General features: G+C 38.9%; 1 protein-coding gene across 5 annotated transcripts in view; it reads left to right on the top strand.

Annotated features, from left to right (window-relative positions):
* The window catches only part of nrg1 (neuregulin 1), a 39,154-nt gene that overhangs the window by 18,862 nt on the left and 6,150 nt on the right, over nt 1–14,142 (top strand). For 3 of the 5 annotated variants that reach the window (XM_034547685.1, XM_034547686.1, XM_034547687.1), the window contains exons 5-7: nt 7,978–8,080; nt 9,028–9,181; nt 9,283–9,404. In XM_034547685.1, coding sequence (XP_034403576.1) covers nt 7,978–8,080; nt 9,028–9,181; nt 9,283–9,404 — 379 coding nt within the window. Of the gene's footprint in view, nt 1–7,977; nt 8,081–9,027; nt 9,182–9,282; nt 9,405–11,177; nt 11,374–14,142 lie in introns of all 5 variants that reach the window. The other 2 variants (XM_034547689.1, XM_034547688.1) reach the window with 2 other exon arrangements.

Consider the following 14,142-nt stretch of genomic DNA (forward strand, 5'->3'; position numbering starts at 1 on the left):
TAATGCTGACCCAGCAGCACTCTGCTTTGATGTCTGCGAACAATTATAATGTACCTCTATCACGCTGCTACTAGATGACGGGTTGAGACTGCAGCGCTTTTATTTCTGTAGTGTTTGTTTGCGTATCACGGCCCCTCTTCTTTACTCTTCTCAAGCCTTCCTCATTTGTGACTATAACCATAACGTCACTCCAGCTGCTAATACATTGATACAATACATCAATACATTGTGAAATTCTAACCCTAACAAGTAATCTAAATTAAATAGTCGGTGAGCATTTATTCTAGTATTTATCCTAGCAGTATTGAAGGGTGCTTATGTAATAGTTCTGGCTCACCAATAACACAATAGTGAGATTAATGCCTTTTAATCCAGAGAACACCGATAAATGGGATATGTTCTGAACGTGAAGGAAGTTTTAAACATGAACAGAAGTCCTCCTGAAACCCATATGAGATATTAAAGTCCAGAGGTTTCTTAATTCATTAATTAATCTTTGAGGTTAACAGGTGCCACTTGCACAGAGGAAGGCACCTGAATTTAGTGTTTTTCTCTACATTGACATTTTTTATCATAAATTAATGCAGAACGATTCACCAGAATGCAGAGAACAAGTGTGTTTGACACTTCCCCCAACAATGTAGAAACCAACCTACACCCTTGCCACAATCAAACCAGTTTCCAGATCCGTAGTTCAAATGTATTCCGATAAACAGGTGGGGAAGCAGGTCTTGCAGTGTTCCAACTATGTCAAGTACTTAAGTAATTGTGTCTTTTACGTAAATCAAACAAGGATAAATAGTGTCTTTGATACAAAGCACTTGTAGAACTGCAGTGCCATCTGCTTCAGACCTGCATTCCTGGACATTCATTTCCAGTCCCAGCTATCAACCAATAGCAGCAGTTTAGAACTGCAAGTTTAGACATGCATAAAGTTGGAAATAAGGTCAGTGTGTTGGTAATGTGGGTAAGTTGAGTACACCTGAACCTTTCAGTCAGCTGTAAGTCCCCAAAAACAAACAACCACACAAATAAATGAATGAATTATTACAATATCAAGAGAAACTTTAACTATATATGACAAATCAAGCCATGTATATTGTTATAGTTGCTTTGTTTTAATCAAGTCCCTAGCAGTAAGTGATGAAACCAGGTTCTTTATTTACATTTTCTGAAAGTTTAGCTGTGGTTTTACTGAACCTGTGCTCATTATGAACATTATGAACTTCTAAACTCAGTTTAGAATTGAGAAGAATAGGCAACTGGTCACCAGTTAAGCCTGAACATTATGCCAGTTAACTATCCGTCAACATGAACTAAGGGGCTATAACAGATTGGCGATGATGAAACTGACGTGGATGTGGTCATGTTTGTCTTTAGTCTGAAGGTAGGCAACAGCACCAAACACAAACGCTCAGAAGAATCCCAGAATGTTGAAGATGACACTGATCTGCCTCCATCTGCCTTGTCTGTGAAGCACTTCCATTGTAGGTATCAGCTGTTTGTGCGTTTTGAGAGCCACAGATTCACTGGTAGTGAGAGATGGTTGATCACGGCTGAATCATTACTAACCTGTTGTCTGATGAAACAGAGTTCTCAATTATTCAATGAGGGACATGGCTCTTTGAGAAGAAGTGAAACTTTGGAGGCAGTTATCAACATAAACTGTTTTCAGTGATCTTGGAGATGTTTGTGGTACATGTTCCAAATAGCAAGACTTGCCATTCATGATTACTAAGCTTGTGGTACAGCTGCGGTTGATCTACTTGTTCATTGGGATTCCTTTCAACATGACTGTACAAGCTTAATCCGTTCCTCTTGGTATCGGTATAAGACTTTTTACTGATAACATGCCTTTCACTTGGCTGGTTCATAGAAGAAAGTTCAAAAGATAAAGGTGTTTTGTTTATTGCACGCAATTCTGTCTCACTGTGCATAATGAGATGGTTTCAGGCCGAGTTGTAAAGACACTGAACAGCTTTTGGGAGCACCATCATCAAGGACTGCATGTCTTTCCAGGGTCCTTTTTCCAATGTAGAGACATACATTGACAACTTTCTACATGGCTTTATAGGTGCAATACGATGTAAACATCACTGTGGCTGATATGTTTGCAAATTGTCTTCATGGAGGATAGTCAGGTGAAGTTCTTAAAACTCAGTTTCACTGTGTGGATGATACTGCTGTGACTATTTTTAATCAGTCCCAGTGCTTTGGATGTTTTGTTGCTGAGAATGTTGAATTTGTCCCTTTTTATTACAAAGAATGTGCACGTTTTCTTTTCCTGTCCAAACCCCACTGACCGGCAATGGAACTTTGGAGCGGAAAGGGTAGATCTTGGTGCTGGTGGGGCTGGACGTGGCATCAGTTTCTCGAAACTTATTTTTACTACACAGTTTGCTGAGGCTCCTGAATCAATTTAAACTAGCATGCTACTGCAATTTATCTTGATGTGTGGCTGTGGCAGCTCTGAGATCTTGTCAGCATCAACTACAAACACATAGGCGTCATCACTGCTGGAAGAGTTGTGTTTTCCGTTTCTTCACCCAGTTAGGTGGACCTTTTTAGGGTGTTGGTTAGCCTTTACTGTGGTCGTTTTGTGTTAATGTCCTTAGTTTTAGAACAACATTGTTTAGCAAAATGGTATAGCTTACCACAGACTCTGCATTGTTTGCTTCTAGCGGGTTAGGGTTAGGGATAGGGGTTCACCCTCATGAGGATATTTACCTCCACAGTTCCTGCAGCTGTTGTCGGAATGTTTTTTTTTTTTTCGATGCCTCTGCAGTCTTTTGACTGTTGCTGTTAGGTAGAGCAGAAACATTGCTCCATATATATCTAATGAAATATTCAACTTTAATCCATATTCGTTGCCGTTTCGACGGGGCGTTCAGGCAATTCAGAAAGCTCAAGCTTAGTTCGAAAATAACATTCAGAACAGTCCTTTCAACGGACTTAATTTCAATGTACTTTTGAAAAAGTCTAATTTAACAAATAATAGGCTACAGTAAACCACAGCCACAATCTGATCCTTTGTAGCCCGGGGAGAAAACGTTGCGGTTGGTTTTAGCCAGGACCCAAGTGCAGACACGTAGACGGCAGGGTAGGTGAAGGAATGGGTTTTATTGAAAATGCTGGGCATTTTGTAGAGCGGGAGGTAAACGCAGGTCGGGAGGTGGGTGAGGTGGCGTGAGCGGCGGTGGCTGGGCTGCGGGGGCACACACACACACACACACACACACACACACACACACACACACAGACAACTGACAAATGACACCAGGGACAAAGGGAGGTGAAAGGAAATCTCCAATCTCACTGTTTTGTTAGTTGTTGAGTTCAAAGAAACTTGATCAACTTTGGCATTGGTACTGGTTCCCTAATTTCCCCTAATATAACAAAACCCAACCCTAGACAAAAGTGATTGCAGAATCATTCTTGGCCAGATTCTGTGTTAAACATGAGCTATGTTTAAAAGATAACATAAAAACAAAGACAGATAAACAAATAAGATCCCTAAAAGATTATAAAACAAGAATGTCTTTAGTCCAATGGCTCTTGACAGAATGTTCCAGGTGAGTATCGTTAATCTTTTTCGCAGTGAAGTTGTAGCCTCCTTTAACACATTTGAAAGAGTAAAAATGTAATACATTTACACACCTGACAAATGACATACACATGCCAGTGTCACTGTAGCAGATGGTAATGAACTGATAAATTGTCAATAATGAGTCCTATGTATTCGTTGGGAATTTTGCATGATCGTCATAGCATGCTAAGTTTAGAGTGTTGACTGTTGAGTGTATCCTTCTTTTCCCACTAACTTATTGTCTGTTGACTGTTTGGCATGGTGTCAAGAAATGCAAGCACACTGATGGAGGTGCATGCACCAAGCCACACTATTGCAGTAGTTCTGCCTTTATAGGTGGAAACATAATGTATGATTGTATTCAGTTCATTATAGGCACCTTATTACAGGACACAATAATTTGTATGAAAATGCATTCTTTCACCAGTATTTTAAAGGTACAGGAAACAACAATTTTCAATTTTGTAATTAACTAGGTATCAAGCACTGAAATAAATGCATTAATTGCTTTTAACATTCTTATATGTTGTTGTTTTATTTAAACTTGATCATCTTCATTTCCTGGTTCATTCTCTGGGATTTATAACGGTTTGGCAGTGTTCATCACACACCCCAAAAAGGTCCAGGGTGTCTCCTTTAAAGTGTAATTGATGGTCATTAGTGTTGAGAGACGCTCCCTTCTCTGAAGGGTTGGCCAGTGAAGGATGATTACATGTGAAACATTAGGCAGATCAAACATTAGGTAGATCTTTCACCATAGCATTTGTAGTGAGATAATTCCAAGTTCAAGAGAAAAAGTATTATTTGTGTGCAGAGTGAATTTCAGTCAGAACTGGCTACAAAACAAACTGAGCTGATCATTTAGTGCAGAAAATGGGAGCTCTGTTGTTGGAATATGTCTGACAAAAAGAAAGATCTTTCTCCAAATGAAAAATGAAACGGATATGAATTAGCTCCCCACACATTTTTCAGATACAGCTGTAGCTTTGAGCAGACTTGAGCAGCTGGTTGTACATGTATTAATGTATTTCTCTGCCAGAGTCAGTGTGTGGGGAGGTTAGTGTGGTGGATGGCTGTGTAGCACTACTGACATTTATGCAAGAGCAACACGTTCTCATTCCAACTTGTCACATTCAATGTCAGACCCCCTGGCCTCACCTTTGTAACACAATGGGTAGCCCAGCGCACGGTCGCAGTAAAACTCTAGCTTAGATTTAGATAAAAACACACTTTTAGGTTTAGGAAAAACATTATAGTTGGGTTTAAAATAAGTAGTTACCTGCAATTAACATCCAATATTGTATAAAACATTCATTAAAAAAGGCTGGCATTTGATTCAAAATGATTAAAGTTGTCCATTATGAACTTTTTTGGGGATGCATTAATTTGGTTGTTTACTTATGATGTATTGGTATATCAGGTGTGTATGTTTAGTTGTTGTCATTCCTGAGGTGCAGCGTGTTCATACTAAATGAGTGTTTAGCAACTCTCTATTTGGTTTCGTGTGAACTGTAGTATTTTTGGTTCAGGTTGCCAAATGTTTATCTGCCTTAAACTTACAGTTTATTACTGTAAGATATTACCTTTACAATGTGTGCCATGTTTATGCCAAAGCCACCTACGCCATGTGGTTTTGTCGGTTTTTTTTGCACATACCATGTTAGGAAATCTTTGAGAAAAGTTTGTAGAAACTCTGTTGATTTTTAGGTCTTAATTGTTTCCTGTACCTTTAGGATAGATTTAAGCTAATTAATGGTCAAGTTCATATAGAAAGTCTAAAGTGTATAATGTGTGTATAATGACTGTTTTACCCATTCCGTCAAGCTAAATCTGACTACATCTCTTTTACCATAAATACTGTGACAACTACAAATATTATCATCTCATCTGAAAAATCAAATTTTCTTTTTGTGTCACCTTTCTGCACTGACAGAACATCTTGGGATTGAATTTATGGGTATGGATTATTCCTTCCTCCTAGTTTGCAGATGTAAGACTGTAAGCTAAAACCCTCTAGTAGAGCTAGTTTTCTCTTGCCAGGTGAACGGATCATACAGCCTTGACCATCAGCATAAATAACATATAACATTGAATACATATTATAGCAATCAAAATGAACAACAACACATCAACATTATTGAAGATAAAGCACTATGATGCAGCTACAAGCTGTCATTTTGATGCCAAATGTGTACGTGTTTTGATTCCAGTAAACAGTCCAAATGCTGCTGATTTATTTGAGTACATAACGAAAGCCAAAAATGGCTGTATATTTCTAATGCTGTATGTTCACACCCCTTCAACTATCCATTCCTGCATTTTCTGTTGCCACTAGTGTTCAGCATGAGACAATAGAACAGCATCACTGTCCTCCTAACTTTACGCATCTCCTTCCATCTGCCTTCCTGTTTCCACAACATGGTTTCACTCCCAACTTGTCAAATACTGGTGCCTGAACAGTGCCCCTCGGCGGCAAGGTACAGAGGCACCCTTCTGTATGCGACGCACCAGGCTTTCAACTTAGTCCAATGTAAACTATTCCACGTTATAATTAGATGCTCAGAGCAACTGACGCAGTATAAAGTGCACAATAAACCGCAAAGGTGCGGCTGTGGCTCAGAGGTGTAAATGGTCATCTTTAAATTGGAAGATTGGGGCTTCAATACCCAATTCCTTCTGTCAGCATGTCAACATGTCCTTGGGCAAGACACTTTTTAAATCCTAATTTTTCTAACTTAGTTTCTAACTTGGTTATGTTTCCGAAACAATTATTCTGATGAAGTTTATTGTGAAAAGACATTTAACAAGAGTTTTTTGACACTTCCAAAACTAACGCTAGACATCATAGTTTGAAGCTTAGGCCTTCTGATCAAGTGTTGGTATTTGACGAATTGGGAATGAGAACGTGGTGGTTTCCAACTTTCTTATATTCCCTCTACAGCTCTCTAGTTTCTGCCTCTTATTATCACAGGGTCAGATTAATGTTATAACTTAAATTATGTAAAAATGCACTTAAGTGGGTTATATCAACCTGCCCAAAGAAAACAAATGACAATTTGCCTGCAGGGTCCTTTCAGGTTCTCCATCATGGCTGACCGGACTAATTAACCGACACGTTCATCAAACCGTTATAGGCACAAGCACAAATTTAAACAATCCTCTCTTCGGCTGCTTAATGAAATACTGATGTCATAAATGGGCAGTTTATTATTTGATTGCACTTTGGTAAATTGCATGCAGCTGTGTAAAAAAATGTAGCCACACCCAATTTCCTACTTTACGGATGATTTAAGTGGGTGTGTTAAATCTTAATTAATTCATCAAAAGGCATTGGGCTTCACCATAATTACTGGCTGACATGAAACAGTTAGCTGGTGTTCCTCCATTAAGACCCTAAGAGGTCAATGGAATTTCCAATATGTATTGAATGTTGTATTTTGAAAATATCACTTGGTATGGAATGTGGAAATGCACTTTTATTGTGTGTTTGTCACTATGTAGAACTCTCTTAATATTAGCCTGCTAAAATACAGTTGGAAAACATAACTTCCCAGGCCCAGAGAAAATCAACAGAGAAATGTAAACTTACTTCAAAAACGTTTATTTGAGCTTCTGATTTGACAGAGTAAAGACATAATTTACAGAAATATGCATATATGGGATTCAAGCTCAGCGCTACAGAGTCAGCATTGATGAACAATGGAGGACAATTATAGAAATTAAGAAAGGTGGAGAGAAAAACAAGGAGTTCACCTTCGAGAGATCAACATAACCAAAGTGTTAAACATTATACTTTGTTGTTCCTTTAATATAATGCACCACTGTCTCCTACATTTTAAGATATGAGCACTTCCCTATCATGGTTGAGCGCTGGATTTTGGTGAATTCCATGTTAGAGTCATTTGTTTTTGATTGCTGACTGGAGCCCTATAGATTAATTAAGCCAATACCGGTATCAATATTTAAGAGTTACAAATAACTTATGTCACAATGTTACATCTCCGGATAATCCAATTTAAACATAAAGACAAACTTAAACAAACATGTTTGATGTGATCCCCCCAAAATAATTTGTTTTAATAATTGTGACCATCATCTAAAGAGAAACACTGTTTCTAAATGGTCTCAAACATATCTTTGACATTTCTGTGCTGACTGTTACTTGACGACAATGAAACAAATGCACCTGCATAAGCTTAAACAGGGCAATGTATTGGTTGGGCTGTCAGTGTTATGAAAGCTTAATAGAAGGAAACATTTGGACTGTTGATTGCTTTAAATGTAAAAAAAACGTTCTTATTGTTTGGGTTCATTGCTGGAATGTTCTTAATGTATGTGTATGTGTGTATTGTACACCTGAAGTTTTAAGATTGTACTGTCCTCTTTTTCAGAAGCTGAGGAGCTGTATCAGAAACGCATTTTAACAATAACAGGAATCTGCATTGCACTCCTAGTCGTTGGAATCATGTGTGTGGTTGCCTACTGCAAAACAAAGTAATTAATGTCACATTTTATTAATGACTTAAAGGTACACTCCACCATTTTCTTTTAGTACCCAATAAGTCCCCAAATCTCCTCAACTATGAACTGTGTTGTCTTTCAAAAAGCAAAATGAATTGTCTGCAAACATGTTGAGTTGAGTATTAGAGATAGGGAGAGTGTTCAATAACCTGTGAGTCAGGACAGCAATAGCAAAAGGTCAGCAACCTGAACTTTTAACTTTTAACTTGAACTGAGGGTTGACTGAACATTTTAAAACACAATTTAAATGACAAAAAGGTCTTATTATGATGTATACACTGATCTTTGTCTTAGTTAGTCCTTGTGCTTGGACTTCTTACCTTGAACTTGATCTACAAGACATTACAATAGTCAAGATTACATTAAATAAAATAACCAGTGGTTTTTGGAAACAAACTTTGAGTTAGTAGCCAGATATGGAGTGAAATTCATCTTAAATTGGTTTAAAATGTGTATTACATGATCTACAAACAAATTTGTAACTCATATTTTTTGTTTGTAGACTCATGTAAAACACATTTGTGAACATTTTGAGATCAATTTCACTCGAAATTGTCGAATGTAACATTTCAAATGTCTAATTAGGGTGGGGGTTGTGATCTAGCTGCAGAAGACTAAGATACAGTACATCAAGGTCATTGACCTTTTTCAGACAAATTATGTAAAGTAACCAGATTAGAACATTTCCAGGGATTTACAAATAGATAAGAGATACAGACAACCTAATGAGGTGATACCTTTGAGGATGTTGAAGTACTATTGGAGGCAATAATGTGATGTGTATTTTGTACTGACCTTAATATGTAAAAATCTATTACTATTACTAAAGTCAAGCTATAATAACATTAGATGAAATTGGGGTAAAGGTATCTCTTTAACTACATTTGGAACTTTCCCGTCTCCTGTTTCTTCACAAACAGAAAGCAGAGGAAGAAGCTCCATGACCATCTGAGGCAGAGTCTGAGGAAAAAGAGGAACAACAATTCCAATACTGGTATTGGCCCCAACCTGACAAACTCAGCCAGAGGACGTCAGGTTTCTAACCTGCCTCTTCAAGATTTGCAGCTCATCAATGTATGCTGTTACTTGTTGCTATCAAATAAAAGGCGTCAAAACCTGTTACATCTGTACACGCAAGTCAATTGTCAATGTGTTTTCTCCTCCTCTTTTCATAGCATTGTAATGGGACAACTATGCTGCATGCAGCTGAGGGGGAGACAGAAACAAACTTCTCCACAAGCAAAAAGGCTTTATTGGTGCATGAACCTTCCACATTAGCTGACATGTCCAGCAAGAGGTAAGGAATAACTTAAACGTATTTTGTCAGTTTGGTACACTTGGTTTAGTTTTAAGCAGATACACCACATTTTAGGTCATAGTTTTAGTGGTGAGAACCAACCCGTTCTGAATCCAAATTCATCAAACACGGATACTTGATCAAAGCCCCCCAGCAGTCATCTGATGCGGAGTTGGTATAATGGCATAATAAGGGTTACTTACACACAAAACTCATATAAAGTGAAAAAAAGAAGAAGAACAAACACAAAGTAGACACAGTAATACATTTAAACAGGATGGCTTACTTACTGTCCTGAATATACTCTATGATTTGTGCATATGTCATATATAAATAATGCTTGTGGCATCCGCCGTGGTGTCCATAGCCCTTGTTTATTGTCAGAATAATTGTCTGAGTTTTGTCCTCTTTACTGGATAGCTAAGGCTATACTGAGGGAGACGGTTATATATTTATAACTGATAAGCAGTTTTTTGTTTAGGCTTCTGTAGAAGAGGATTTTACTGTTGGTTTGGTTATAAGGGATTCTGGTGCAGTTCAAACCCAGCGATGCTGCAATGCTGTTCCATTGTATACATTGACACTGTAATGCCCTTTATTTTCTAGCCTAGAGGTGGTCTTTGATTTAATAGTTCTATCATATCACATTATCACATTACCCCTGCACCCCCCTTTACTGAAAACAAATATTTAAAGTAACATGACTTTTAACTGGTTAATATTATCTACTACATCAAGGTACAATGCCTACTAAACAGCACTATCTCTAACAGACAAATTATTTATTTTCTTAAAATCTGCAAAAATGTCACAAACTTGAAATATGCGAAAGAGCTTGCTACAACAAAGCAGCAACATGTCATTGCAAGTGACAGTGGCATGGACCAGCATGCTGCCAAACGCTTTAACTATTTAATCTCATTAGCAGCAAGTTCAACACACTAAACACGACACGCTGTGAACGGATATTGAAGAGAAGACAGACAACATATTTTAAGAAACCATGAAGGTTATATTTCCTTACTGCTTTAAAACTACATGGCATAAAACTAAATATTGCTTTCCTTAATTTCACACAAGCCTAAAATATGTTGAAAAATGAAGGTAATAATTAAGGAAAAATTGCCAGGGCAGTAATATGATAATGCCTCTTACTGAGGCTTTATTGCACTGTAAGTACAGATATGAGACTGTGATATGAGATAGTGGGGTGTTGAACAGTCAAAAACAGTCTTTATGGATACTCAGGAACCTTCATAATATGACAATCACATGGATATTAAAAATACTGATTGCCAAGTCAGTGGCATACTATCATCGAGCCACAACCTCAGCGTTTTAATGCTTTCATTACCTGGAATGTTTCAGCCTCCGGTTGTGCAAGTTGTGTATCTTAGTCCTGTCACAGAAAAACTCCAATGAGACAAGTTCTGGAAATAGACTGATATCTGTTAACATGAAAAATCCAACATGGTCTATCGACCCAAAAAGCCGACAATTATCTGTGCTTTTCACCGGAATGTCTGTATCTAGAATCCCATCCTCTGGGTGTTTGCTAATACTGATTGGCTGTACTTGCACATTTGAAAGGAGTTCCAGTAGCTATAATGAGCTGCTGTATCAGTAAATAAGAATTAAGAACTGTGAGAGCTAGATTGAAATACACTAAAAGACTAAGGTACACAAATTTGACCCACAATATATTTATGTCACGGTCTAGAGGCCTGTCTGAAATCTGTCTCCATCTAAACGACCCCCTCCCTGTCTCTGCAGCTGGACTAATGACCTGAGCAACAGTCTTCTGTCTGACACTGAGTCTGTCTCTGTGATGTCATTGCCGGAGAATAGCCAACGTGCCACACAGGGCACCCGAGGTCGTCTGTATGCCACTGGTGGCAGCAGAGACTTAATTGCTCATTCAAAGAAGTGCTGAGACACAGCCACCTCCAACAGGGACTTAAAGTACAAGGTAATTGGTTGATACATTTGAACTTTGCTTCATAAATAGAGAACCAAGAGGCTCATTAAACTGACAACAATGTAGCAAATACTCTCAGTAAGTACATATACAGAAATTAAAATTAAATCTAAAAACATGTCGAAGGCTAGATATTTATATTTAATAGTATATGCCACAATATACTGCACAATTCTACACTATTGGGCAAAACATGTTATGATGAATAACTTAACTTATAAATAAGTAGATATGTTGGTAATAAGCATGTGTAAAATTAGAATTACATGAAAATACATCAAGAAGAATCTGATCTCCATAAATAATATTCCCCTCAATTCAGATATTTCATTTTACAACTCAACACAGTGGTGTCTGAATTATTGTTAACAACAACAAACCATCCACACATCAATAATAGACCCAGGAGGGTGATATAGGACTTTAATGTGGTTATCAACAATACCGACTAAACACTTGCTAATTTGGCCCAAATAAATAAATCCTTATTCATTATTCATTGCTTTCTCTCACACAATAGGTGGCGTCATTAATCTCAGTTAGGACACATCTGATAATATATGTATATTATCAAATTGCAACTTTTACAATCTTCAAATATAGTCAAACATGAATGACTGGGGCTTCTGCAATACTATATAAGTGGGGTTGACACGTCAACTTATACTGTTAAAGTAAGGCAAACACTAGCTTTGATTATAACCAACTCACGGATCGCGAACTACAGACAAATATCCATCGAAACGTGTTTCTCATCAAGCCATGATATTTCCCCAGCAGTCTGACGGGAAGTCAGGCAGAGCCGCTTGTGCTCCGTGGGGCACACACCTCAGATTTGACGGCTCCTCCATTCCATCTGCCCAAACAAGATCTCTCGAACGCTCTATCAATCTCAGGCTTCCTCGTGATTGTCACATGTGATGTCACTGGGACCCAATCCCTTCCAGGGCCACAGCAGATCATGCTGGTTGCATTTCCAGTTTACTTTGACATTATTTTCACCTCTGTGTTCACTGACTTCACAATATGACCATGTCTTCATCCCTACACACCTTCCTCTACCCTTCCTTCATCCGTACACATCACTTCCTTTTCATAAAGTGTGTCTCTTGACAACCATCCAAAAGCCCCACCCAACCACTGGCTAACTAAATTGCTGCTTCCTCCTCCATTCATTCATTCTATTTGAATTCAATCCTATACTATACTGGAGAACCCGGTGTGTGAGAGTGCCTTCCTGAGACACAAGACAAACGTGTTGCCAGAGTGATAACATTCCATGATTAGATGGAGAGTTAGGATACAGAGTGAAAGTTTCAGCTGCTCACCGCAAGCAGAATCTATTGCTAGCTAGCATCAGCATTCTTAACCAGAGTAGTGATCTGGCTAAAGGGCTGCTAGATCACCAAAACCATCCTCTAAGTGGACAACTTTACAACCTTCTACAACAGAACAACTCTCTTTAAACATCATTGCCTCCATCCAAGTCATGAATGATCTGGTCTCCTTCCTATTATCATTTAACTCACACTAAAGGCCTGCTAACCCTTCACCAGTAATAAGCAAATCAGACAATCCCAGAGATTTATTAGTGGACTTATACTAACTCCTCTCTGTCTGTACCTGCAAATACTGATATTCTGAAACTTCCACTGCACTGTTAGATCTCTCAATACATTACATACATTACATATCATTTAGCTGACGCTTTTATCCAAAGCGACCATGAGTACAAACTCAAAACAACAAGAATCAAGAAAGTAACGTTTCTTCAAGAAAGCCAAACTACAAAATGCTATAAGTAAGTGCCATTTAAGTGCTACTGAAGTGCTAATCTGTTTTTATTCAAGGTATAGTCTTCCGGCAGAAGATGTAGAGACTTTCTGCTGTCCTGATGTCAATGGGGAGCTCGTTCCACCAATGAGGAACCAGGACAGCAAACAGTCTTGATTATGTTGAGTGATTAGCTCGAAGTGACGGAGTCACAAGTCGAATGGTAAATGCCGAGCGGAGTGAACGGGCTGGGGTCTAAGGTTGGACCACGTCCTGGATGTAGACGGGACCCGATCCGTTCGCAGCACAGTACGCAAGAATATGGAGCCAAATTTGAACCTGAATATTCAAGTTTTGGTCTTGAACATTGAAAAATTCAACAATGTATTCGAAATAAAAATAACTGTATGAGCTCATGGGGAGCTCATTCCACCAATGAGGAGCCAGCACAGCAAACAGTCGTGACTTTGTTGAGTGTTTAGCTCGTAGTGACGGAGCTACAAGCCGATTGGCAGAAGCCGAGCGAAGTGAACGAGCTGGGGTGTACAAGCTGGGGTGTACGGTTTTACCATGTCCTGGATGTAGACTGGACCTGATCTGTTCGCAGCACGGTACCAATGTTTTGAAGCGGATGCGGGCGGCCACCGGTAACCAGTGAAGGTCGTGGAGTAGTGTGGGTAAATTTCGGGAGGTTGAAGACCAGTCAGCAGCTGCATTCTGAATGAGCTGTAGCAGTCGAATGGCATTAGCAGGTATACCTGCCAGGAGGGAGTTACAGTCGTCTAGCCATGAGATGACCAGAGCCTGGACCAGAGCCTGGACCAGAAGCTGTGCCGCCTTCTGAGTGAGAAGAGGTCGTATTCTCCTGATGTTGTACAGCGTGTACCTACAGGAGCGTGTTGTTGCGGTAATGTTGGCAGTCAGGGAGAGTTGACTGTCGAGTGTCACACCGAGGTTCCTGGCAGTCGGAGTCGGGGCCAACACTGA

Source organism: Cyclopterus lumpus, chromosome 12 (assembly GCF_009769545.1).
Source record: "Cyclopterus lumpus isolate fCycLum1 chromosome 12, fCycLum1.pri, whole genome shotgun sequence".
Taxonomy (NCBI): Eukaryota; Metazoa; Chordata; class Actinopteri; order Perciformes; family Cyclopteridae; genus Cyclopterus; species Cyclopterus lumpus.